Source organism: Schistocerca cancellata, chromosome 1 (assembly GCF_023864275.1).
Source record: "Schistocerca cancellata isolate TAMUIC-IGC-003103 chromosome 1, iqSchCanc2.1, whole genome shotgun sequence".
Taxonomy (NCBI): domain Eukaryota; kingdom Metazoa; phylum Arthropoda; class Insecta; order Orthoptera; family Acrididae; genus Schistocerca; species Schistocerca cancellata.
Window position 1 is genome coordinate 364,086,345 of NC_064626.1, and position 23,804 is coordinate 364,110,148.

The 23,804-nt window shown below is 41.0% G+C and overlaps 1 protein-coding gene across 1 annotated transcript in view; it reads left to right on the top strand.

Moving 5' to 3' along the window:
• The window catches only part of LOC126174592 (prenylcysteine oxidase 1-like), a 74,072-nt gene that overhangs the window by 5,733 nt on the left and 44,535 nt on the right, over positions 1-23,804 (top strand). The window contains exon 3 of the mRNA XM_049921047.1: positions 20,296-20,473. Coding sequence (XP_049777004.1) covers positions 20,296-20,473 — 178 coding nt within the window. The remainder of the gene's footprint in view (positions 1-20,295; positions 20,474-23,804) is intronic.

Here is a 23,804-nt window from a genome sequence, read left to right on the forward strand (position 1 = left end):
TATAAGAAGCAGATGTAGACAAGTAACCCCTATTGTCAGACCCCTTTCACTTCTGTATTTTCTCGGAAATATTTTGTTTCATGCTCCATAGATCAATTACATGATAAATGATGATGAAATGGAACAGGGTCATTTTAGATTCAGATAACAAATTAATGTGGAAGTATAGCAGAACGCTGTTACTTTAAAATATACAAATTTGAGTTAGTAATTCTTACTTGCTACCTTTACACATTACAGTAACAGGAATTTTTCTACAGTATATGAGTAGTAGACCAGGAGACACATTTTCAGTTTGTTTTCAAATTTTACTTCACTGTATGTCAGACATAATGTCATTGAGTAAATGATCAAAATTTTTGGTACAGAATTGTGCACCCCTTTTTTGCTGAAGGCAACCTTATTTGGATTAATGATTTTTTTTCCCTCCTGGTATTGGAATTATATAATTTATTGTTCGTTTTGAATGGTAATGAAACAATAACTATACTGTGAAGCAGTAGTCAAAATATCTGACCTCTTAAACAGATGTCTGCAAAACTGTAGGTGAGTGCCACATGTTATTCTTACAGCACCTTATAGTGAAATGAAGACTTTGTTAAAGATGAGTTAACCCAGAACATTATTCTATAAGATATTATTGAATGAAAATGTGCAAAATACATCAGCTTACTGGTTTGTCTTTCCAAGATTTGCAATGGTTGCAAGTGCAAATGGTTTCCAGTTTTAAACTCTCATCAGTTTGGAAACAGAAAAAATAATTTATTATTTCTTGACACTAATCATCAGTGCAGCACCTCTAAACGTATAGAACTGAATATGCTGTTGTCTATTTGAAACTGAGAGACCATTTGCAGAGAACCAGCTGATGACGCTTTTAAGAACAGTGGTTATCATTTCTTCAGTTACTCTGTGTATGCTTGGATTGATTACAATACTAGTGTCATATGCAATAAGAAATGAATCTGTTTCTCGTATATTAGACGGGAGATCGTTTACGTGTGCGAGGAACAGCAGCAGACTTAAGATTGAACCTTGGGGAACCTCATATATGATTTGTCACTAGTCAGGAGAACCTTCCTTGATTACATTGGTTGAATTACTAAGTACAACTTTCTGCATTCTTTTGGTTAGATATGACACCATCCATTGATTGGCTACTCCATCAGTTGCATGAACTATCAATTTATCTATGAGAATATTGTGCAGTACCCAGTCAAATGCCTTAGATAGGTCACAGAAAATAGCTGTTGGTGCTATTTTGTTATTTAATACTTGTAAAATTTGGTGAGTGAATGTGTGTAAAAAAACTGCATTCCCAGTTGAGCAAAACTGTTTATTATTGAGGGTCTACCTGGGACCCTTAAACATTACAGCAATAATGGGATAGCAGAAAATAGCATGTCAAATTGTCTAACTGCTCCACAGATATAAATTTGGAACTGTGAACACAAAATATTTATTCCTTCAAGGTTCAGTGTTGTATTGTATTTTTATTGATCGTGTTTACAAACACAGTTTGTGCATAAGACATTGGACAATTCGATTTATGTGGATGTAGGTGAAAGTGAAATCTATGCATATGTATTAAAAAAACTACAAATAATGCATCTTGTACATTTAAATACTTATATAGTACAATTCATACATTTAAATATTCTTCATTGGAGAAAAAGCAGCTATGTTGTAAATATGGCTTTAAAGATTTTTCAGTGGTTTTGACCTCTGTGTTTGCATTTATGTTTTCAGGAAGTTGGTTGTATAATTTAACTCTCATGTGAAAAGTATTGTTTTGGCACAGGACTGTGTTGATTTGGGTCATATTCTAACTACTCTGTAATCAGATGACTGAACTTTGATTTTAATCCCTCATTGCTGCAGTTAACATTTTTGTAGCCTGAACTCTTTTTCTGTGACTGCTCTCAACAAAAACTGTTCTAGAACTGAGCACACAACCAACTTATAACAACTGACTTACGTGGTAACTGTCACACCGTCGTAAGTAATGTTACGATAACTGAGAAATAATTTTACATTATTGGAAAGATAGTTTTGACAAAGTTGCTATTAAAATTGTAAAGATTTATGAAAGTTGCCCAAGACATAAATTACAGTGTGTTATGCATCATCTCGTGCTGCACTTATATTTCAGAATATTTTATGAGCTTTGTGAGAAATTATACTACATTACTTTTTATAACAATGTTTTTGACTAATATGCACATTACTTCCAACTTACAGTAGGCAGTTTGCTTCTAATGTTACTTCAATATCTGCATGTAAATTGTTGTCCTAGTGTAGAAAGACATTAAGACTGAGTACCTTGACAATAATGCCAGAATGTTTTTATCCTTTACTAATTTGTGTAGTGATATTGTGGATCTGGCTGAAAGTTACATAAATATAAAATATAAATTGAATACATAGTTCATACAACAAGAATCTATGAAAGTATACAAATTAATCATTGCACGTTGCGTGTGACTAAAATACTCGATTATAGTTTCCGTTATTGAAACTGACTTGGACTTTGTTAATTTGGCAAATGTTATACCACTCTCAGATTCAGATTCTTTATTTGTCGTTGACTACTTGCAGTAGAATAGGCTTTCTTAGTGATAGCAACTTATTGTTGTGATCGAAGTATTAAAATTAGTGTTCATATACACTCCTGGAAATTGAAATAAGAACACCGTGAATTCATTGTCCCAGGAAGGGGAAACTTTATTGACACATTCCTGGGGTCAGATACATCACATGATCACACTGACAGAACCACAGGCACATAGACACAGGCAACAGAGCATGCACAATGTCGGCACTAGTACAGTGTATATCCACCTTTTGCAGCAATTCAGGCTGCTATTCTCCCATGGAGACGATCGTAGAGATGCTGGATGTAGTCCTGTGGAACGGCTTGCCATGCCATTTCCACCTGGCGCCTCAGTTGGACCAGCGTTCGTGCTGGACGTGCAGACCGCGTGAGGCGACGCTTCATCCAGTCCCAAACATGACCTCACGCCCCATGTGTTGAGCAATTCGGCGGTACGTCCACCCGGCCTCCCGCATGCCCACTATACGCCCTCGCTCAAAGTCCGTCAACTGCACATACGGTTCACGTCCACGCTGTCGCGGCATGCTACCAGTGTTAAAGACTGCGATGGAGCTCCGTATGCCACGGCAAACTGGCTGACACTGACGGCGGCGGTGCACAAATGCTGCGCAGCTAGCACCATTCGACGGCCAACACCGCGGTTCCTGGTGTGTCCGCTGTGCCGTGCGTGTGATCATTGCTTGTACAGCCCTCTCGCAGTGTCCGGAGCAAGTATGGTGGGTCTGACACACTGGTGTCAATGTGTTCTTTTTTCCATTTCCAGGAGTGTATGTACAAATTAAGTTTCTTATACACAATTATAATTTTATATAAATGTTAGCATGTGCTATATCATAAAATGCGTTCATATTGCAACATGGACTTTAGGTAGACAGTCATAAAATTTCAATTTGAATTTTTTTTTTAAAATAACAAGGATTGAGCAGTGAGGGGAAACTTATTAAAAACTTTGGTAGCTTCACTTTATGCAAATTTCATGTTAGCATGTGCCTTGGGATGTTAATGTTTGCCTCATTTCTGGTGTTATATCCATAATTATTTCTCTGATGACACATTCTTTAATGTTGTTTCAAGAAAGAGTGCAGGCTCATAGATATACAGATTTACCACTGATAGTATCCTAAGCCACTGGTGACAGAAAGGCCATCCGGCCACCCCTTAAATTAACCATGCCAAATCTGACCTTAACCATGCCGACCCTGTGAAAACGTTGGGCAAAGGCACAAGAAAAAGAAGAAGAAGAAGAGTACCCTAAGCCTGGTGAAAAGAGGGTGACAGTGCTATTTAGGACCAGCCTTGTATATTACATGTCTATATTTGTTTGGGCTTTTAAAATGTTACTGGTATGAAGAGAATGTCCCCATATGAGTAGGCTATATGATATATGTGACTGAAAGGGTGTGAAATATGTTATACAGAGATAATTATTGCTGACCATAACTTACAGTTTCCACATTAGATAGGATACTTATGAGACTTTTTACACACTTGGTTGATACGCTCTTCCCAACTGAGTTTGGCAACAATATGCATTTGTAAGAGTTTGACACATTTATTATCTACATTTGTAGACAGTCCTAACATAATCTTTTGGGTTTTATCTGGATTACAAAAAAGTTAACTAGCTGCAGGCCAATTGAACACAGAGTCAGGTGTTTCGTGCATAATCTTATCAAGAATTGGGAAGCTGTGATGTGAAGTAAGTGAGGTTGTATCATCAGCATAGCAGATTGTTATACACAGTGGAGCACGTCAGTGACAGCCACAATGGAAAAGAAGGGGCCAAGGACAGAGACCTGTGGAGCACCTGCACTAGTTTCTACTAAGGGGGTGTGTCTATTTCTAATTGAGACAGACTGTCTTCTGTTATTCAGATAGGAAGAAATTAGTACTGATATAGGTTTTTCTACACCGTAATACTCCAATATGTTAAAAATGAATGCAGTGACATGCTTTACTTCGATCACATAATACAAGTAAGCTATTAATGTCTGATTGACAATTTGCAGAACAGCTGCAAATAGATTGTAGTAAAGGAGGTCATGCTTTTCAAAATAATTGCTTAGTTGAATGCAAACAAGTGATTCAAATATTTTTGTGAATATTGGTGCAATAGAAAGTGGTTGGTAGTTCTGGGGTAGTTGTTTATCACCATTTTTGAATTGTAGGGATAACTTTTGAGATTTTGAGTGAATTCGGAAAAACCCAATATTCTAAACATTTATTAAAAATATATAAACATGTATTAAAAATATTGGCCAACCCTTGTATGTGCTCTATACAAGAGAATCAGGACAAGGGAAAAATAGTATACTACATCCATCCCACATATCAAGAGATACAAATTACATTGATCAAACACATTACCTGGTATAGACCCGAGGTATTGCTGCCTGTCGTAAGAGGTGACTAAAAGGAGTCTCACGCATTTCGGCCTTTATGTGGTGGTCCCCTGTTGGGTTTGACCTCCATTTTTCAAAATTTTCCCGAAGAGCGAGCCAACTGGGAAAGGGCACCCAACATGGTGGATTGTGTCCATCATGCGCTGTGACCTCTTGCGTCCTTTGTCACCATGTATCTGCATTTCCACCCATTCTCCAGGTGTCGGGCGAGCTCAACCTCCTGGGTGTGTTTCTCTCCGTCCAGTGTGCGGTATCGCTTTCTGCGCTGATGACTATAATGGACTTCTTAGCTTGTTTGCATCTGATATCCAGCATGGTATCCAGTCCGTTGTGGTGGAGCTGCCATGTACACTGTTGGTTGTAGCCCCCCTGACCCCAAGGGATCGCTCTGCTGATGCCTGCATGGTTGCTCCCGACATATGCCAAGGAGTAGATACCCATCCCCCGGGGTCGTCAGGACTCCCGGCAATGGCCATCCTGACAGGTGGCCTTTGCTGCTGCTGGATGGCACCTGTGGGGAGGACCCCAGGTCTTAGTGGGTGGCATCAGGGTGATGACACGCAATGAAGCTCTGTACATCATCTCTTGTGCTGGTTAAACACCAGCAGTCTCTAAGCATTTATGGGGTCAATTCAGTGCACAGAAATATGACCCCAAATCATTCACCTCCCTGACCACACCATGGGAGGAACGCCAGGTTAAGGATGGCAGCACATCTTATTCACCCCAGTACCTTGTATGTTGAAGAGCTGATGAGGAATCTTTCATGCTTCTGAAGCCTCAGTTTTTTGTTGAGCATTTAGAGGACAAGTTTGGGGATGTGGAGGGATTGTCCAAAATGTGATCTGGGTCAGCCTTGATCAAAACAGCATCCTCTGCCCAATCACGGGCACTACTCGCCTGTGACAAGCTGGGAGATGTTTCTGTTTCCATCATGCCCCATAAGAGCTTAAATACGGTCCAGGGTTTCATATTTCACATGGAACTGCTTTTTCAGTCTGATGATGAGTTGCGTGCCAATTTAGAGCACCGAGGTGTTCATTCCGTCCGGTGCATCCACCAGGGTCCGAGGGATAATGAGGTTGCCACCGGTGCCTTCATCTTGGCCTTCTAGGGTGACACGTTACCCCAGAAGGTCGAGGTGATGGTCTACCGCTGTGATGTGAAGCCGTATATCCCAATACTCCATGTGCCCCGCCTCCCATCTGTGTCAGCTGCCTTGCTTGCCAGACTGCAGGATTCTCCAGAAAGAAAGGAAAATAATGGAATACAAGACCCTGGGCCAACTGACCTACACCGAGACTAAGAGAAAATATAAGAGGCTACATCCTATGCGTATGACATCAACATATGACGCCGCTACGAGAAAGGTTCTACCATCTTCCATTCCGCCGCGTACAGTTGGCTCTCAGAGCCATCAGATTCCACCTGCCTGCCACCTTTGTGGTGGGGAACACTTCCCTTCCTGTTGTTCCTGCACCATCTACTTCAGGAGCAACCCCTCCCCCCTCCGAACATCGGGGACCTCAGACCCCACTTTTCAGCCAGAGAAGCAAATGTCTTCGTCGGCTCCTCTCACTAGGAAGGGGTCCCTTGGGTCACTCCCTCCCAGGTTCCTACCAGTGGCAAAGCTGACACCTGCCAGTGGTTGAAGTGACCACAGGTAGCTGGTCGTAGGGCTTCATGGTCCTCCTCATTCCCTGAGACTGAATCAGTGAAGCCCTCCCAGCCGAACAAACCAAAGGAGTTGTGAGAGAAATCAAAAAAGAAGAAGACCCCCAAGAACCAAAGCACTGCGGTAGCACCCACACCACCGCCACCTAGAAGCTCTGCATCTGAGGATGAAGTGGAGATTCTGGCCTCCGCTGAGGACATAGATCTCACTGGGCGCTCAGACCCAGGTACTCATCTGGTGGCAGCAGGTGACCCTGAGGCATAGACTGCGTCATTGAGTGTTTCATGCCTTCCCAGTCTCACGATCACGTCATTGTCCAGTGGAATTGCAGCAGTTTTTTTCCACCATGTGGCTGAGCTATGACAACTGCTAAGCTTTACACCTGCCTTCTGCTTTGCCCTCCAGGAAACCTGGTTCCCAGCAATGCGGACCCCTTGCCCTTCTTGGCTACAGGGTATATTACAAGAACCGTAGCGAATATAATAGAGTGTCAGATGGAGTTTGTGTCTATGTCCTGAACTCAGTATGTAGTGAACCTGTGCTCCTTCAAACTTCTCTTGGAGCTGTGGCTGTCAGGGTACGGACAACACAGGAAGTAAATCTCTGCAAATGGTGCAGTACCACTGAATGTATTGACTGCACTGATTGAGCAACTCCCTAAACCTTTCCTACTTTTGGGAGATTTTAATGCCTATAACCCCTTTTCGGGATGTCACTGTGCGTACTGGCTGAGATAGGGATGTCGAAAATTTACTGTCACAACTCCGCCTCCGCTTCTTAAATACAGGTGCCCCCACACATTTCGGTGTGGCTCATGGCACATATTCGGCCATTGATCTCTTGATTTGCAGTACTGGCCTTCTCCCATCTATCCACCGGACAACCTATGTGGCAATGACCACTCCTCCAGCGTCATGCCCATGGATGCCTACCCAGATGGGCTTTAAACAAGGCAGACTGGGTAGCCTTAACCTCTGCTGACAACGTTGAATCTCCCCAACATGGTGCCATCAATGTTGTGGTTGAGCAGACCACTAAACGATCGATTCTGTGACAGAAAATGCAATTCCTCATTCTTCAGGGTGCCCCAGGTGAAAGACAGTCCCTTGGTGGTCGCTGGATGTCGCTGAGGCTATTAAAGAGTGTCGGCGAGCTCTACAGTGGCACCCTTCCCTAGAGCACCTAATAGCCTTTAAGCAGCTCTGTGTCTGCGTTCGCCAGCTTATAAAACGATGGAAACAGGAGTGCTGGGAGAGATACGTGTTGACTATTGGGTGCCATACGTCACCTCCCTTAGTCTGAACAAAGATCAAATGTCTTTTCGGGTACCAGATGCCAACAGGTGTCCCTGGCATGAACTTCAGTGGTGTGTTATCTACCGACGAAAATGTGATTGCCAAGCACTTTGCTGAGTGCTATGCTTGAGCCTCTGCATCGAAGAACTACCCCTCAGCCTTTCGCACCCTCAAACGGCGGATGAAAAGGAAAGCCTTCTCGTTCACTACACGCCACGGTGAAACCCTACAATGCCACATTTACAGAGTGGGAGCTCCTCAGTGCCCTTGCACATTGCCCTGACACAGCTCCTGGGCTGGATCAGGTCCACAGTCAGATGATTAAACATCTCTTACCTGACTACAAGTGATCTATCCTTGCCATCTTCAACCAGATCTGGTGCAATGGTGACTTTCCATCGCAATGGTGGGAGAGCACAACCATTCTGGTGCTCAAACTGGTAAAAACCTGCTTGATGTGGATAGCTGTTGGCCCATCAGCCTCACCAACGTTCTTTGTAAGCTGCAGGAATGAATGGTGTGTCAGCGGTTGGGTTGGGTCCTGAAGTCATATGGCCTACTGGCTCCGCCTCAGGGCAGCTTCTGCCAGGGTCGCTCTACCACAGATAATCTAGTTTCCCTCAAGTCTGCCATCCGAACAGCCCTTTCCAAATGCCAATACCTAAAAAAATGGCTCTGAGCAGTATGGGACTTAACATCTGTGGTCATCAGTCCCCTAGAACTTAGAACTACTTAAACCTAACTAACCTAGGACATCACACACATCCATGCCCGAGGCAGGATTCGAACCTGCGACCGTAGCGGTCCCGCGGAGCCAATACCTAGTTGCCGTCTTTTTTTGACTTATGCAAAACATACGACACAACTTGGCGACATCATATCCTTGCCACATTGTATGAGTGGGGTCTCCGGGCCTGCTCCCGATTTTTATCCAAAACTTCATGTCACTCCGTACTTTCTGTGTCCAAGTTGGTGCCTTCAATAGTTTCTCCCGTATTCAGGAGAATGGCATTCTGCAGGGCTCTGTATTGCGTGTCTCTCGATTTTTAGTGGCTATTAATGGTCTAGCAGCAGCTGTAGGGCCGTCAGTCTCACCTTCTCTGTATGCGGATGACTTCTGCATTTCATATTGCTCCTCCAGTACTGGTGTTGCTGAGCGGCGCCTACAAGGAGCCATTCACAAGGCGCAGTCATGGGCTGTAGCCCACAGCTTCCAGTTTTCAACCGCGAAGTTGTGTGTCGTGCACTTCTGTCGGCATCATACTTTACCATAATGATGATCCAGTCACTGTAGTGGAGACTGGTTTTCGACACCCGATTGACTTGGCTACCTCACCTTCATCGGCTTAAGTGGAAGTACTGGCAGCACCTCAATGCCCTCCGCTGCCTGAGCAACACCGACTGGGGTGCAGATCTCTTTACGCTGCTGCAGTTCTACAGAGCCCTTGCTCAATCCTGCCTTGACTATGGGAGTGTGTTTTACAGTTCAGTGGCACCCTCAGCATTGTGTGTACTCGACCCAGTGCACCACTGTGGCATTCACCTAGCTCTGGGAGCTTTTAGAATGAGTCCAGTGTCCTCGTGGAGGCAGGAGTCCCTCCATTGCAGATCCGACATGCACAACTGCTCGCCAGTTATGTTGCACACATTCGTAGTTCTCCTGAGCATCCAAATTACTGTCTCCTTTTCCCATCCGTGGCAGTTCATCTCCCGCATTGGCGGCTCAGGTTAGTTCTAACAATTGCAGTTCACATGCGATCCCTTCTGTCTGAACTGGAGTCCTTCCCTTTACCATCTCTACTTGCGGTCCATTCACTTACACTTCCATGGTGTACACCTCGACCGAAGCTTCTTCTAGACCTTTTGCATACCCCTAAGGACTCCGTTAACCCCGCCACTCTCCGCTGTCATTTCCTCTCTTTTCTAGACGTGTTCCAGGGCTCTGAAGTTGTTTACACCGACGGTTCAATGGCTGATGGTAATGTTGGTGTCGTCTATGTCCACAGAGGCCATATTCAACAGCATTTGTTGCCTGCTGGCTGCAGTGTATTCACTGCAGAGCTTGTGGCCATATCTCGTGCACTTCAGTACATCTGTTCCTGTTCTGGTGAGTCATTTCTTCTGTATTCTGACTCCCTTAGAAGCTTACAAGCTATCAACCAGTGCTACCCTCGCCATCCTTTGGTAGTGACCATTCAGGAGTCCATCTCTGTCCTGGAACGGTCCCATTGTTCAGTGATGTTTGTGTGGACCCCAGGACACGTCGGAATCCCAGGCAACGAACTTGCTGACAAGCTGGCCAAATAGGCTACATGCAAACTGCTTCTGGAGATGGGCATCTCTGAAACTGACCTGCATTCTGTCTTACGCCACAAGGTTTTCTGGCTTTGGGAGACTGAATAGCATAACAGTATGCAGAACAAACTTTGTGTCATTAAGGAGACTGCGGATGTGTGGATGTCTTCCCTGCAGGCTTCTAACATGGAATCAGTTGTCCTTTGTTGACTCCACATTTGCCACACATGGCTAACACATGGTTACCTCCTCCATCGTTAGGACCCACGTCAGTGTCGCTGTGGCTCACAAATGCCAAGTCGTACACCTCTTGCTGGACTGCCCACTTTTAGCCACTCTGGGGCTGATTTTTAACTTTCCCAGCACCCTATTTTCGGTTTTGGGAAACAATATTAGTGAAAAATTACTATCTGACATAAAATCTTCAAATAAAAATCCTGCTACAACACCATCCAATCAAAATAGAAACTGCAACTCCCTATTTCTTACTCCAACCAACCCTAAGGAAATTATACTATCAATAAGAGAGTTAAAAACAAAATTTTCAACAGGTGTGGATGAGATTCCAGATTATGTCATTAAAAATGTGGGGGACCTCATTGCAATACCATTAGCCCACATTTTCAACAGTTCATTAACAAATGGAGTCTTTCCTTCCTGCTTAAAGACAGTGAAACTAAAACCACTGTTCAAAAAGGGTAAGAAAGAAGACATAGCCAATTATAGACCTATTGCCTTGCTATCTACATTTTCTAAAATACTAGAAAAAATTTTTCATAAGAGGTTGCTAGATTTTCTAGAAAAGTGCAAAATATTATCCACAACCCAACATGGCTTCCGGAAAGGCCGATCAACAGAAACAGCAATATATGAATTTCTGGGTGAAGTACTTGAAAAAATTGATAGTGGACAAAAAGTAACTGGCATATGCCTTGATCTGTCTAAGGCTTTTGACATCATAGACCACACTCTATTGCTGCAGAAGCTTGAAAGAATTGGTATCAGAGGTATGCCTAACAGCTGGCTTAGATCATATCTTACTGACCGCAAGCAAGTAGTAGAAATACATTTTCACAAAGAAAATAAATCAACAAGACATTATTCTGATTACAAAGCAGTAAAATATGGAGTACCGCAGGGCTCGGTACTTGGCCCCATCCTATTTTTGATATATATAAATGACCTAACATCAGCCAACCAGTACCATAGCACTATCCAGTTTGCAGATGACAAGCATATTAGTCAGCGGGAAGACTGCAGAGATACTACAGACAAGACTGTCTGAGGCATTAACAAATGTTGTAAACTGGTTCAACCAAAACAAACTAATAATAAATAAAAGCAAAACAGTAGCATTAAATTTTCATAATATCAAGAGAAACATTGAAGAGGATATAAGAATTCAGATGTCAGACACGGATATTGCAAGTGTGCCTAATACAAAATTTCTGGGGATCTGGCTACAGGATAATCTTAGATGGGAAACTCACATTGACAACATATTAAAGAAGCTAAGTACCATGTGTTATTTAATGAGAGTGCTAGAAAACTGCTGTCATAAGGACTGTCTAATGACAGTTTACTATTCTAATATACATTCTGTCCTAAAATATGGGATCACTTTTTGGGGTAACTCGCCATCCTGCCTAAAACTATTCAGGATGCAAAAAAGAATAGTGAGAATCATGGCTGCAATAAAAAGGAACAAACCATGTAGACCATTATTTAAAAGGATGGGGATTCTTCCCCTTCCATGTATTTTCCTATTTGAAAGTGCAATGTTTATAAAGAAATATACAATAACAAATCCTAGTATCCTCCCCAAAAATGAAAATGTTCATCATCATAATACAAGACAGAAAACTGACTTTCATGTACTCCATACAAAAACCAGTTTGTGCCAAAAAGGAACATTACACCATGGAAAAATTATCTACAATAAATTGCCAAGAGAAATTAAAGTAATGACAGATGTAAAAAATTTTAAAGCAGCATTAAAAGAATATCTGTTGACACATTGCTTTTATAGTGTGGAAGAGTTCCTCCAAAATCCTCGAGAGTCTAAGTGATGATTATGCAAATACTGTAACCATTAATATTGGCCTATAAATACATTCAGATGTAATTCTCAAGTTTATAATGGGGTTCAAGTATAAGTTGTATAGCGACTTGCCCAGTATATGAAGTAAAATTCTGTGAATGTAATTCTCTAGTGTACATGTCAGTTCATAGTGTAGAAGAGTTCCTCAAAAATCCTTAGAGCTTAAGAGAGGATCATGCAAATGCTTTAATCGTTAATATTGGCTTATACATGTATTCAGTTGTAAACTTCAAATTTCTAATGTGGTTTAATTATAACTTACACATTGACTTGCCCAGTATATGAAGTGCTGTAAAATTTTGTGAACATAATTTTCTAGTTTCTAAAGTGTTTTAATTGTAAGATATACTTTGACCTGTCCAATATCTGATGTGCTGTACTGTACATGTAAGATTTACTGGACCAATAAATACAATACAATACAATACAGCAGCTTTAGTTTTACATTTTATTTGTGAGGATGGGTTTTATCATTTGATCTAAGTTTTTGCACATGTCCTTCATCCCTCTGTGTCCTCCACCCTAGTACTTTTTGGGTGGAGGTTTTAATGTGTTCCAGAGTGGCTGGCTTCTCCTTTTTATTTTCATGGTCAGGCAGTCATGGCAATCTGCTTTCTTGTTTTAATCTCTTCTACCTCTTTCTTGCTTCTCTCTGCATTTTCGTTGTGCCCTTTTGTTCTTTGTAGTGCTTGTTGCCTTTCCTTAGTTCTTATCGCATTTCCATCCTTTCAGTATTGTGCTTTATGTCTCTTTTGTTTTCTTCTTATCCCTGTATGATTGTTTTAACAGGAGCAAGGGGCTGATGACCAAGCAGTTTGGTCCCTTCCCCACCTTTTAAACCAATCAACCAACTTACCTAACCTTTGTTTTAGTAGCCAGTGATGCTAACTACTAGAGTGCAATGGAGCCTAAGGGACCAAAGATTTTAGTAGGGATCTTGTTCCAGCTGGCACACATGTCCACGTACAGGAGGCTGTGATATATTCCTAGATTCCTAATGTAACACTTGTTCTTAAAACTTTCTAAGTAAGTTTTTGCACAATAGATAGTGTATTCTTCAGGTGTCTGCTGGTTCGTGGTTTGCAGCATTTCCTTGACACTCTCCCATGGATCAAACAAACCTGTGACCATTTGTTGTGCCCATCTATGTATATGTTTAATATTCCCTATTAGATTTATTTAGAATTATTCAAGAACCTGTAACTGCCCACTCACACTTTCATTCACAAAATATGACATACCTTACTTGAATAATTTAGAGAGTGATGGAAAGACACTTGCATCATATCATTTTCAAGAAACAACTAAAGCTTTTTTTTAACCTTTTCTTAAGTCATTGGATGAGCAGGGAGACAGTAAATTTACCATGTAGGAATACTTTTATCGTGGGCCTACTGTATTTATACTGTCATTTGCTTAAAACTTGCCTCCTCTCTAAGAGGTGCTTTGTTCCATTTGAGCCTTTCTTTACTTTTAATGTTTTTGTACTAATAACATCTTTTGCTGTGTGCATAATTATTTTTGCTAAGTGATTTCCTCTTTCAGCTACATCTGTGGATTGTTCATTTTCTGAGATGTTGAACTTGTTGCTTAGTTTAATTTGGTACATCTATCTGTTTTAACGAAATTCTTGTGATTCTATGTTTCTGACTTCATGCCTGGTGGGCTTTTCTTTCTACTTTTGTATCTATTTTTATCTGTGCATTAATAGTCTGTGGTTCCTTGCAATTTAACACCTTTTAAACCCATTACATGGTGAAAATTTTCTTTGTTTGAAAACATTTAATCAATTTAATTTTTTCCATTTGAAAAGTCCATTTTCTGTTTGTTCTCTTCTGTAGAAAAATGGTTATGGACAAACGTATTCATGTCGTAAACTCTACTAATATGTGACCTTGATAATTTCAGGTATCGTGCACCCATTTTATTTGTTCATCAGATTTTGTGGGACTATGGGAGCAGAGCTGTTTTGTCATGGAATAAGTCAGTGTGTAGTTTAAATGGTGATTGAAAAATTTATGAACAAAAGAAAGAAGAGAATTAATTAAAGAACAAAAAATGAGAGTATATGAAAAATAACAAATCACAGAAAAAGGTTCTCAGCTATTGTGAGGAACTCTTGTGTAAAATAAAAAGAATGTACCACAAAAAACCTTTCATGTTAGATTTGAAGACTTGGGGCTATTACTTTTTCTTAGTTCTGCTGGAAGCCCATTGAATGGCGAAACCTATCTATACAATTTGGTATCCCAATGCAAATCATTTTTAAATATAGTATTCATTGTATTCTAATACTGCAACTCTGCCTGACCATCATTTTCTGGTCTAAGAATATTGTTGGTGAGTGCACATGTTTGCTCCAATATGTGATGACATGAGAGATAATAGAGTAAGAGTAAACAAGCGTTTGCATTTCAGTGTTCGAAACATTTGAGCTTGGTAGGTAGCAGAATTCAGTTTCTGCACAATATCTTTCAAGAGAGCTCTCAGTCCTAAAAGTTTAAATTGACCAACTTCACTGATGTTTGCTTTTACAGAATTTCAGTTTCAGAAACTTTATGTGTTTTAATTGTTTTACAGTTACACATTAATCTGTCCTCTAAAAGTCGTTTGTTGATTTTATCTATTAACCAATTTGCTGTTCATTTTCATTCCATTCCATGCCTTTCAGAGAAACACTTGTCATCTGCAAAGATTTAAAAAAATCACTTGTCATCTGTAAAGAGAAATTTTTGTGACAGCTATCATCTTTAGTGGCAGATCATTGTTATACATATACCAAGGAAAGCAACTGATATGTGTATATGTCCGAAAGAACAGACACCATGGTGGATCGTGACAGTCGTGAAGAATCAAATTTCAATGTATTACAAACATCTGCTAAGCAGGCACACATTGTTTAAACTCTGCCCATTGATTTCTAACAATCAGCTAATGTTTGTAATTCATTGGAATTTCATTCTTCACAGCTGTCAAAATCCACCGTGGCATCTTTCCAAAAGAACAGAACACCACACACATATAATTACAGTGATCATAAGCCAAATATAATTTCTGTGTGGATGCACACCTACACTCGGGCAGGGAGCACTACTTTTCTAGTGTGTGGAATAAGTTGAAAATGTGAATCTGCTGGAGTGTGTGCTTGGGATAATTCTGCGCAGTGGCGCCAATTCCTGTGTTGTCGTTCCATATGGGTTTGAGTGCCTGCCTAGTAAGCCAGAGATCCTGGGTTCGAATCCCGGTCGCCACACATTTTGTCAGCTCTCCCTGATTTTTATCAATGTCCCATACACAGCTGATGTTTTTGATTCTTTGAAATTTCAAAAGCAGTTGACCCAGAACAGAACTCTATGGCACCCTTCCACTTTCATAGATTCAAATTGTTTTCCCTGTTTGCTCACACTGAAGGACAATCTTCTGCTTCCTACTTTTCAGATACGAAATGACCAATAGTCGAGTTTTTTCCCTAATCCCATAAGGTTAGAATATTTGCAAAAGTATCTCATGGTCTACACAATCAAATGTTTTTATTGAATTAAAGAAAATTCTAACCGTCCTCAAGTCATTGCTTAGCCCTGATAGTGTCTCGCATATGAAACAATAAATTTCATTTCATGTGTATACTCCTTTCCTTCAGTCATACTGTAAATCTGACAACAGATTATGTGTACTGAGACGTGCCTTTACTCTCTTATACACTGCTTTGTCAAAAAAATTTAAAAACACTGACAACAAAGGAATTGAGTGGTAACTGTCTGCATTTTCACTTTTTCCCTTTTTACAAAGGTGTGTCACTAATTAAAATTTGTCTGTCAGGAAACTGACCACATCTGACACATTGCTCAGGTGGCTGTGCACACAATTAATACATGGCACATCAGTTCTTATAACCCTTTGTGATATTTCACTATACTCATGGGAGCCTTTACTCTTTGGTGATTTAGTAATTGATTCAATTTCATCTTTGATTGTTCCTTGTAGCTGCATGTTGTATGTCTTAGAGCATCAGCTTAAGGGTTCTGCTTACTTATCTGTACATATAAAATTCTGGCACAATTTTCTGGCTGTTGTGCAAAATATTTAATAATGAATTTTTGTCATCTCTGATGGGTCCCTAACAGTTTCAGTCTCTCACATGAGAGGTGTAATATCGAACATTCACATTCTGCCCTTGTACACTTTCACAATTGACCATATAGTTTTAATTTTGTTCTGAGAGCTTGCTACTCATTTGGTGTAATGCATTGTTTTAGTCAATCCAATGACACTACTGCACTTTTCACTATTGTCAATAGCAAATGGGCTGTGACTGCCCTTCATACTTCCTTGAAGTGACCACCTGAGTGTTCTCAGTCCACTACTTGTAATATTCTTTCCCCTGGCTGAAATACCAATGTCCTAGCAACAATTACTCATCAGCAGGTCCTCAGATACGGTGCACAAGTCTGCCAGACCCCAAAGAGTTTGGCAATACGTAGAAACAGTAGTAAATATAGGCAGATATATTTTCACATTGGTCTCAGCCCAGGCCTGTTTGCTTGCTAAATCTTAGTAAAAATCTTAATGCATGACCAGTCTGCACAGTAATAACATATTAGAAGGGACATCATATCGGTATTGTTATTTAGCTGTCTGTCTATCATGGCTCATAATGTAGGTTGCTGAATAAGTCTGAAGTGTTTTCCCATAAATTTAAGAAACATAACAGATACCTTATTCATTAGTAGTATATTCTCCTTTACTATTTACAACAGTCCACCAATGATGGGGTAACATTTTGGTTCTGCTACTGTGAAATCACATCATTTTGAGGTGAAGAACATGTTGAGCCATGTTCAGAGCAAATTTTCATCCAGGAAGGAAGTTCCTTGAAGGTTGTCCAATAGAAAGCAGGAAAGATGAAAGCATGCAAGATGAGGTGAATAATGGGTGTGTGGAATATCTTCCCAACCCAACTCCTGTATAGCATGTTTCAGCAGTCTAGTAGAATGCAAACAAGTGTTATCATGGATTATCATCACTTCACACAGTATTCCTGGTCACTGTTCTCAGATTACATCTGTGAGGTGCCTCAGTTGTCAGTAATAAATATCAGCAGTGATGGATACACCTTGGGGGAGCAATTTATAGTACATCACACTGTTACCTAACATTATCTTTCGCGGATCCGCACAGGTCTTTGTACGGAGATTTGCTGCTATGTTTGGGCTCAACCATTCCTTTCTTTTCCTTATGTTAGCATAAAGACACAATCTCTCACCAGTAACAATACAGTATAGGAATGATTGATGTTATTCATGAGCCACTTGATGATGAGCGAGCAGAGATGCATGTACGGCCACCCGCAGATTTTTGTGATTTTGGCTTAGAGCATATGGTACCCAACCACTCAATCTTTGAATCTTCCTCATTGAATGCAAATGTCTCATGATGGTGGAATGATCACAGTTCATCACATTTGCCAGTTCTTGAGTACACTGATATGGATCATTGTGGATTAATGTGTTTAAATGATCTTTGTGAAACCCAAAGGTCTTCCTGAATGTGGAGAGTCACTCATGTCAGAATGTTTATCCTTAAAACAAGGAACCCATTTTCTTGCTGTGCTCTGTCCAGTGGCATTATCCCCATACATAGTGCAAATTTTTCTGGCTGCCTTTGCTGCTGTCACCCTTCTATTGATTCCAACCAAAGTATATGTGTGAAGTGTTCCAATTTCTCCAATTGGTGCTCCATTTTCTAGCATCCACAGCGCCACTTATTCTCCCCAAATGACAGAACGACAATATGTAAACTCAAATAGCAACAGTGAACTAAAAATAAAAAATGACAATCAATAAATAAAGTGTAAAATTTTTCTACTAAATGTAGCACTTCTGCTACTAAATGTAACTGGGTTTTCTCTTTTGATGCTGTCAATTGTCACGATGAGCATTCTAAAGCATTCTGTGAGGGTGAAAATATTAAATTAATCAATTTTTCTCTCTTAACATCATGTGGGCAGGGTGGGTTCTTCCTTGGCTTGGGTATGAGGTAGAATGAAACAGCATTTTTACATAAGATAACTTTTATTGAAAGTTTTGTACAACTGTATCTTACTGGACGTTCTGGTTCGGAGAGCGGCAGCCGTGTCGTTTGCGTAGCCTTCTGCTGCGGCGGCGGCGGCGTCTGATTACGCATAGCGGTGTGTATCTCGTGTCGCCGTCTCGCCCAGCTGACTGGAGACGCGCAGCGCGAGGTGGCCCGTTTAATTATTGTGAGCGAAGTCGTGCATCGGATGGTGATACCTTGGATGTGGAGTCCCAGTGTTTCTCTTCTCTAAGCGGCTGCGTGTGTTGTGCGTCGGCCAGCAGAGCGGTGCGGCGGGGGAAGGCCAGTGTCCTGGACTCGAACCACGGACTCCCACTTGCCAGTCTTCGGCTGTCAGGTCTTCATCCCAGCTCACAGGTGACTGCTGATGTGAGGCCGTCTCCTTCCCGTCCTCACGAGTCACCCGGGTGCCTAAAATCAGACTTCAAATACCTTTTAACTTCTGTCTTCTGGCGCTGAGGCTGCTGCTTGCTATTCCATTATAGCGACGGACTTGGTGCATCTGTGCATGATGTAGTCTCTTCTTGCATGACGGTCTTCAGCACCGAAGCTGACTTAAAACAACTGCTACGCTTCTTCACTTCTTCGTCTTCTTCATCGCTCGTCTCCGTCTTCGTCTCCGTCTCCGTCTCCGTCTCCGTCTTAGACTCACCGCGTCTCGCGTATTTATTCACTTCAGTTCACTGGATGTGAACGACTTCGCGGCCATTGCCTCTTCTGTCACGTTGAAAAGCTTCTCAAAGAATCTTCTTAACGTCGGTCATTGGCTCTTGGAATGTAGGCGAGGGCCTTTGATCACATGTGACTACTGAGAAACACGTGAGCCGGTCATTGCCTCTTCTGTCACGTTGAAAAGCTTCTCGAAGAATCTTCTTAACGTCGGTCATTGGCTCTTGGGATGTAGGCGAGGGCCTTTGCTCACATGCGACAACTGAGAAACACGTGAGCCGGTCGGGCGATGCCCTGACGGCTGAATCGACAGCGCCCGCTTATGTGGAACTTGCTGACTTCATGGTCATTGTCTCTTCTGATACTGCTCTGCCCACTGTTTGCCAGTGTGTAATTCTTCTAAACTAAACTAAGTTTTTCATTTATATTCTAATTTCTACTTCACTTTGATTTCACTTAATGTATTTATTTAAGTACCACTCAACAAAAGCCAAAGCAACATGTGAAACAAAAACACTACAAACTTATGAACCAATCTAATAGATTTGGTCAAAAAATGAAGCAGACTTGACTCACTGTGCTGTCTGCAGTGTGGGACAGTGAACGGGACAGTGAACAGCTCATCCATATTTATTCCCTACAAAGTGAACAATCAAGACTATCTAATGGTTGCTGACGGCTGGATCCAGGAGCTTCTAGGCTGGATATTGGGATCATCTTTGGTTGTTTCTTTTAATCCTCTATGAGATGCAATTAAGCTCTCTCCTCCTAGTTCTGTTCCTCATTCTCAATGTTTCTATGCATAAAACCATAAAAATATAAAATGAATATACAAATATTTACCTACTTATTAATGCAGATGTACTTGCCATGAAACCTCTCTGTACTAGATGGCAGTTACAGTTTGACCACCTTTTGATATAAAGGAAGCTGCTGCAGTAAAATATTTCTGATAGTGGTAATAAATTTTGACACTGCATTTTTTTATTATTATTATTTTTGTACTTTTAAGTCTGGAACGATGATGTTATGTGTCTTTGTAAGTTGTAAAATAAGTAGAACACATTTGGCAGAAAGCTTTATCTGATGTACATCTATAAAAAGTGTGCACAGAGCACTTTATCTGCTGAATAACATGTGGTATGTTATAGGTTTGGGACGAAGAAAAACACATGAATCGACTTTTGGTCTCTATGATGGTAACAGATTTCTTTTTCGTGAAGCAAACACTTGGAACTTCATTAACACACTTAAAATATTGTGGCGGTATGGTATCAATGTAATCACTTTACAAGACTATGTAAGCGACATGCTTGGAAAATTTGAAAGGTAAATTTTCTTGAGAATATTTTAAATTGTGTCATTGCGAACGCTGTGTGTGTGTGTGTGTGTGTGTGTGTGTGTGTGTGTGTGTGTGTGTGTGTGCGCATGCGTGCGTGCGTATAACAGTTAAAGGCATTCACCAGTGATGAATATTGAATAATCATGAGGATTATGAATGGAACATTAAAGATTCCACTATATTTTTCCCATGTGCCATAAAAGCCCTAGGGATCCTTTTGTGATGTGATTTAGGTTTTCTGTGGTTTTCCTAAACTGATTTAGATTTTCTGTGGTTTTCCTAAATCAGCTGAGGCAAATGTAATGATGATTCCTTTGGCAAACCTACAGCTGACTGTTGTCCTCTCTTCATTAAATTCATCTGTATTTATTCGCATGTCTGTGTGTTTGTCTTATGTTTCTTTCCTTTATTAAGCTTATTAAGCTGACAAATTCTATATCATTGTAGAATGACCCTGCAATCATTCATTCATTCATTCTTCACACATCTTTTCCATAAATCTCATAATGAAGTAGAGCTCTTTGCATGTGAAACCAGCTGAGTCACACGTTAATAGGCAGTTGCAACCACTGATAGTTACTTCTGCAAAGTACAGTAACATCAAATTATGACTAGTGCTAATCTCATCAAATTGATTATTTTGTCTAGACTGCTTTATGTAAGTATGCAGGAAAAAAACTCTCACTAGAAAAAAAAAGAAAGAGCACAAAATTTGTCATTTCTGTGTGCACACTAATCCTCTACAGGTAAGTCATTGCCTCTCCCTTATTTTACATATTTTTCCATTAAGGAGAAAAACGGCTACTTTGGACAAAGCCACTGCTCCTCCTCCAGTACTACTCATCTCCTGTTATTACCTACCATTCACCTGCCTGGATAGCTGCATGTGTTAACACGACTGCTTCCAGAATGGTAATGTACTCTGGCCACTGACAAATCCACCTGGTGGATTAACAATGATGGGTTGGTGTACCACCCAGCCTGAATGAGGTTTTTAGGCCGTTTTCCACATCCCACTATGTGAATATCACTCAGATGTATGCTTTGCAAATATTTGGAATGCTTTCGTGCACTTGCTCACAGAATTTACTCTATACTCAGACAGATTGGACACACTGTTTCTGTCTAGGAGGTGAATAGGAAACTGATGACCTTTGCTGTTTGTCTCCTTAAACACTTGATCAGCAACTGCAGCATCTAATATTTCAAACAAAGCATTTATGTAATCTTACACTGATCACTAATGGGAAAATTAGGATCTTTCTGATACAAATATTAGAGTTATGTGGAATTCTCATTCTTGGATCCATGTAATCTTATAAGTTGAAGGAGGAGTGACTAATGAAGTCACTCCTCCTAAAGTGGTGTCCCATTGCCCACCTGATCTCCACAGCAGCCCAGTCCATCCCTATGCCATTCCCAATCCCAACCCCTTGCCACAAAGATCATATCCCTGTGGAAGACCCAGGTCCAAACCTGCCCATTCCTCCCATCCAGCACTTCGTATCTCAGTCCTGTCACAGGTTTATCCTAACCCATCAGGGCTGGGCCACCTGTGAATGTTGCCATGTCATTTACCAACTCTGTTATAATAATTCACAGCTTTTTATATTGGCATGAATACCAACTCGCTGTGCACCAGAAAGAATGGCCACCGCCAAACTGTGGCCAAGAGCAAAGTAGACAACCTTGTGGCACAACATGCAGCTGCGCATAACGCACTTGATTTAATGGGTGCTTCACTATCCGAGTCATCTGGATCCTTCCCTCCACCACCAGCTTTTCTGAACTGCACAGATGGGAGTTATCCTTACAACACATTCTCTGCTCCCTTAATTATCCCGGCCTCAACCTACGGTAACATACTGTCCAAACACCCTCCACCCAACAGTTTCTACTGCCTCTGTCCTATCATCTCCTCCTCATTCTCATCTCCTACCCTGTTTATTTGCAGTGCTCTGCCAACACATCCACATGTCTTTCCCCACTCCTCTCCTTTTTTCCTCACATCCCTGCCCCACAACCTCCTGATGTTACACCTGTTGGCAGTTTAGTCCCTGCATACTCCACCACACAGCATTTGTCTCTCTCCCCACCCATCCTCCCCCCCACCCCACTCCATCCAGATTGCTGTTTGCATCCCACATGATGTTGCATTCCAGCCAAAGATATTGGAGTTGGTGGCCATGTGTGCATGAGGTGTGCTTGGCTGGAAGCTATATGTGAGTGTCTTTTAATTGTGTCTGTCTGCAACTTGATGTGTCTTATTTATGGTAGGGCCTAAGTAACAATCTGTCTTTCCTATATTGTCGATATTCCTACTTGATATTTCCATTGTTTGATAATGAAGTATTCTTTTACTTTAGTTTTAAACATTTGAGGATATTCGGCTTTCTGCATAACATGCACTGGTAGTGTGTTATAGACTTTTGCCCCAGAATATAAAATTCCATTCTGAACCCTACCGCTACGGTCGCAGGTTCGAATCCTGCCTTGGGCATGGATGTGTGTGATGTTCTTAGGTTAGTTAGGTTTAAGTAGTTCTAAGTTCTAGGGGACTTATGACCACAGCAGTTGAGTCCCATAGTGCTCAGAGCCATTTGAACCATTCTGAACCCTAGAGAGGGACGTACAGTCTACATGGAAATTATTTCCACTTTTACTTTTGTGGTTGTGAATTCATCTTCAATTCACTCTTGTTTTTAACCACAAATATCATTAGGCAGTATTTGTATTGACATGTACATGTAAGAATTCCTAGATCCCTCAGAAAGCTTGTGCCAACATGTTTGGTTATCAAGTTTACAAAATATTCTTATTGGTCACTTCTGCAGAAGGAACACTTTCCACCTTAGCTGCAGTGCCCTAGAAGATTATGCCAAGGATAGAACTGAGTGAAAGTATGAAAAGTATGTTAACAATTCGTCCTCCAGTTTGACATAGTGAGAGACATTTCTAAGTGCCCAGCAGACAAAAACTGAGCTTTTTCATTAACTTGTTCACATGCTGGTGCCACCTCAGTTTGTTATCCATCTGGATACCCAGGAACATGACATTTGAAGCCTTATCGAGTATAAACACACTGATCTCTACTACTAGTACCTGGAAGTCATTTTTATTTGTTTGGACTTGCACAGCACGAGTTTTTTTGCAATATTAAGGTTTTAGTTGCTTATTGTGAACAAGTAGTAAGCATGTTCCATTATTCTCCTGGCTTTGTCTGAAATGTAAGTGCTTGAACCTTTTATCAATATACTTATCATCAGCAATCATTACAGTATTTGAAGAGACCTCAGATTTTCCCAATAAATCATTTAT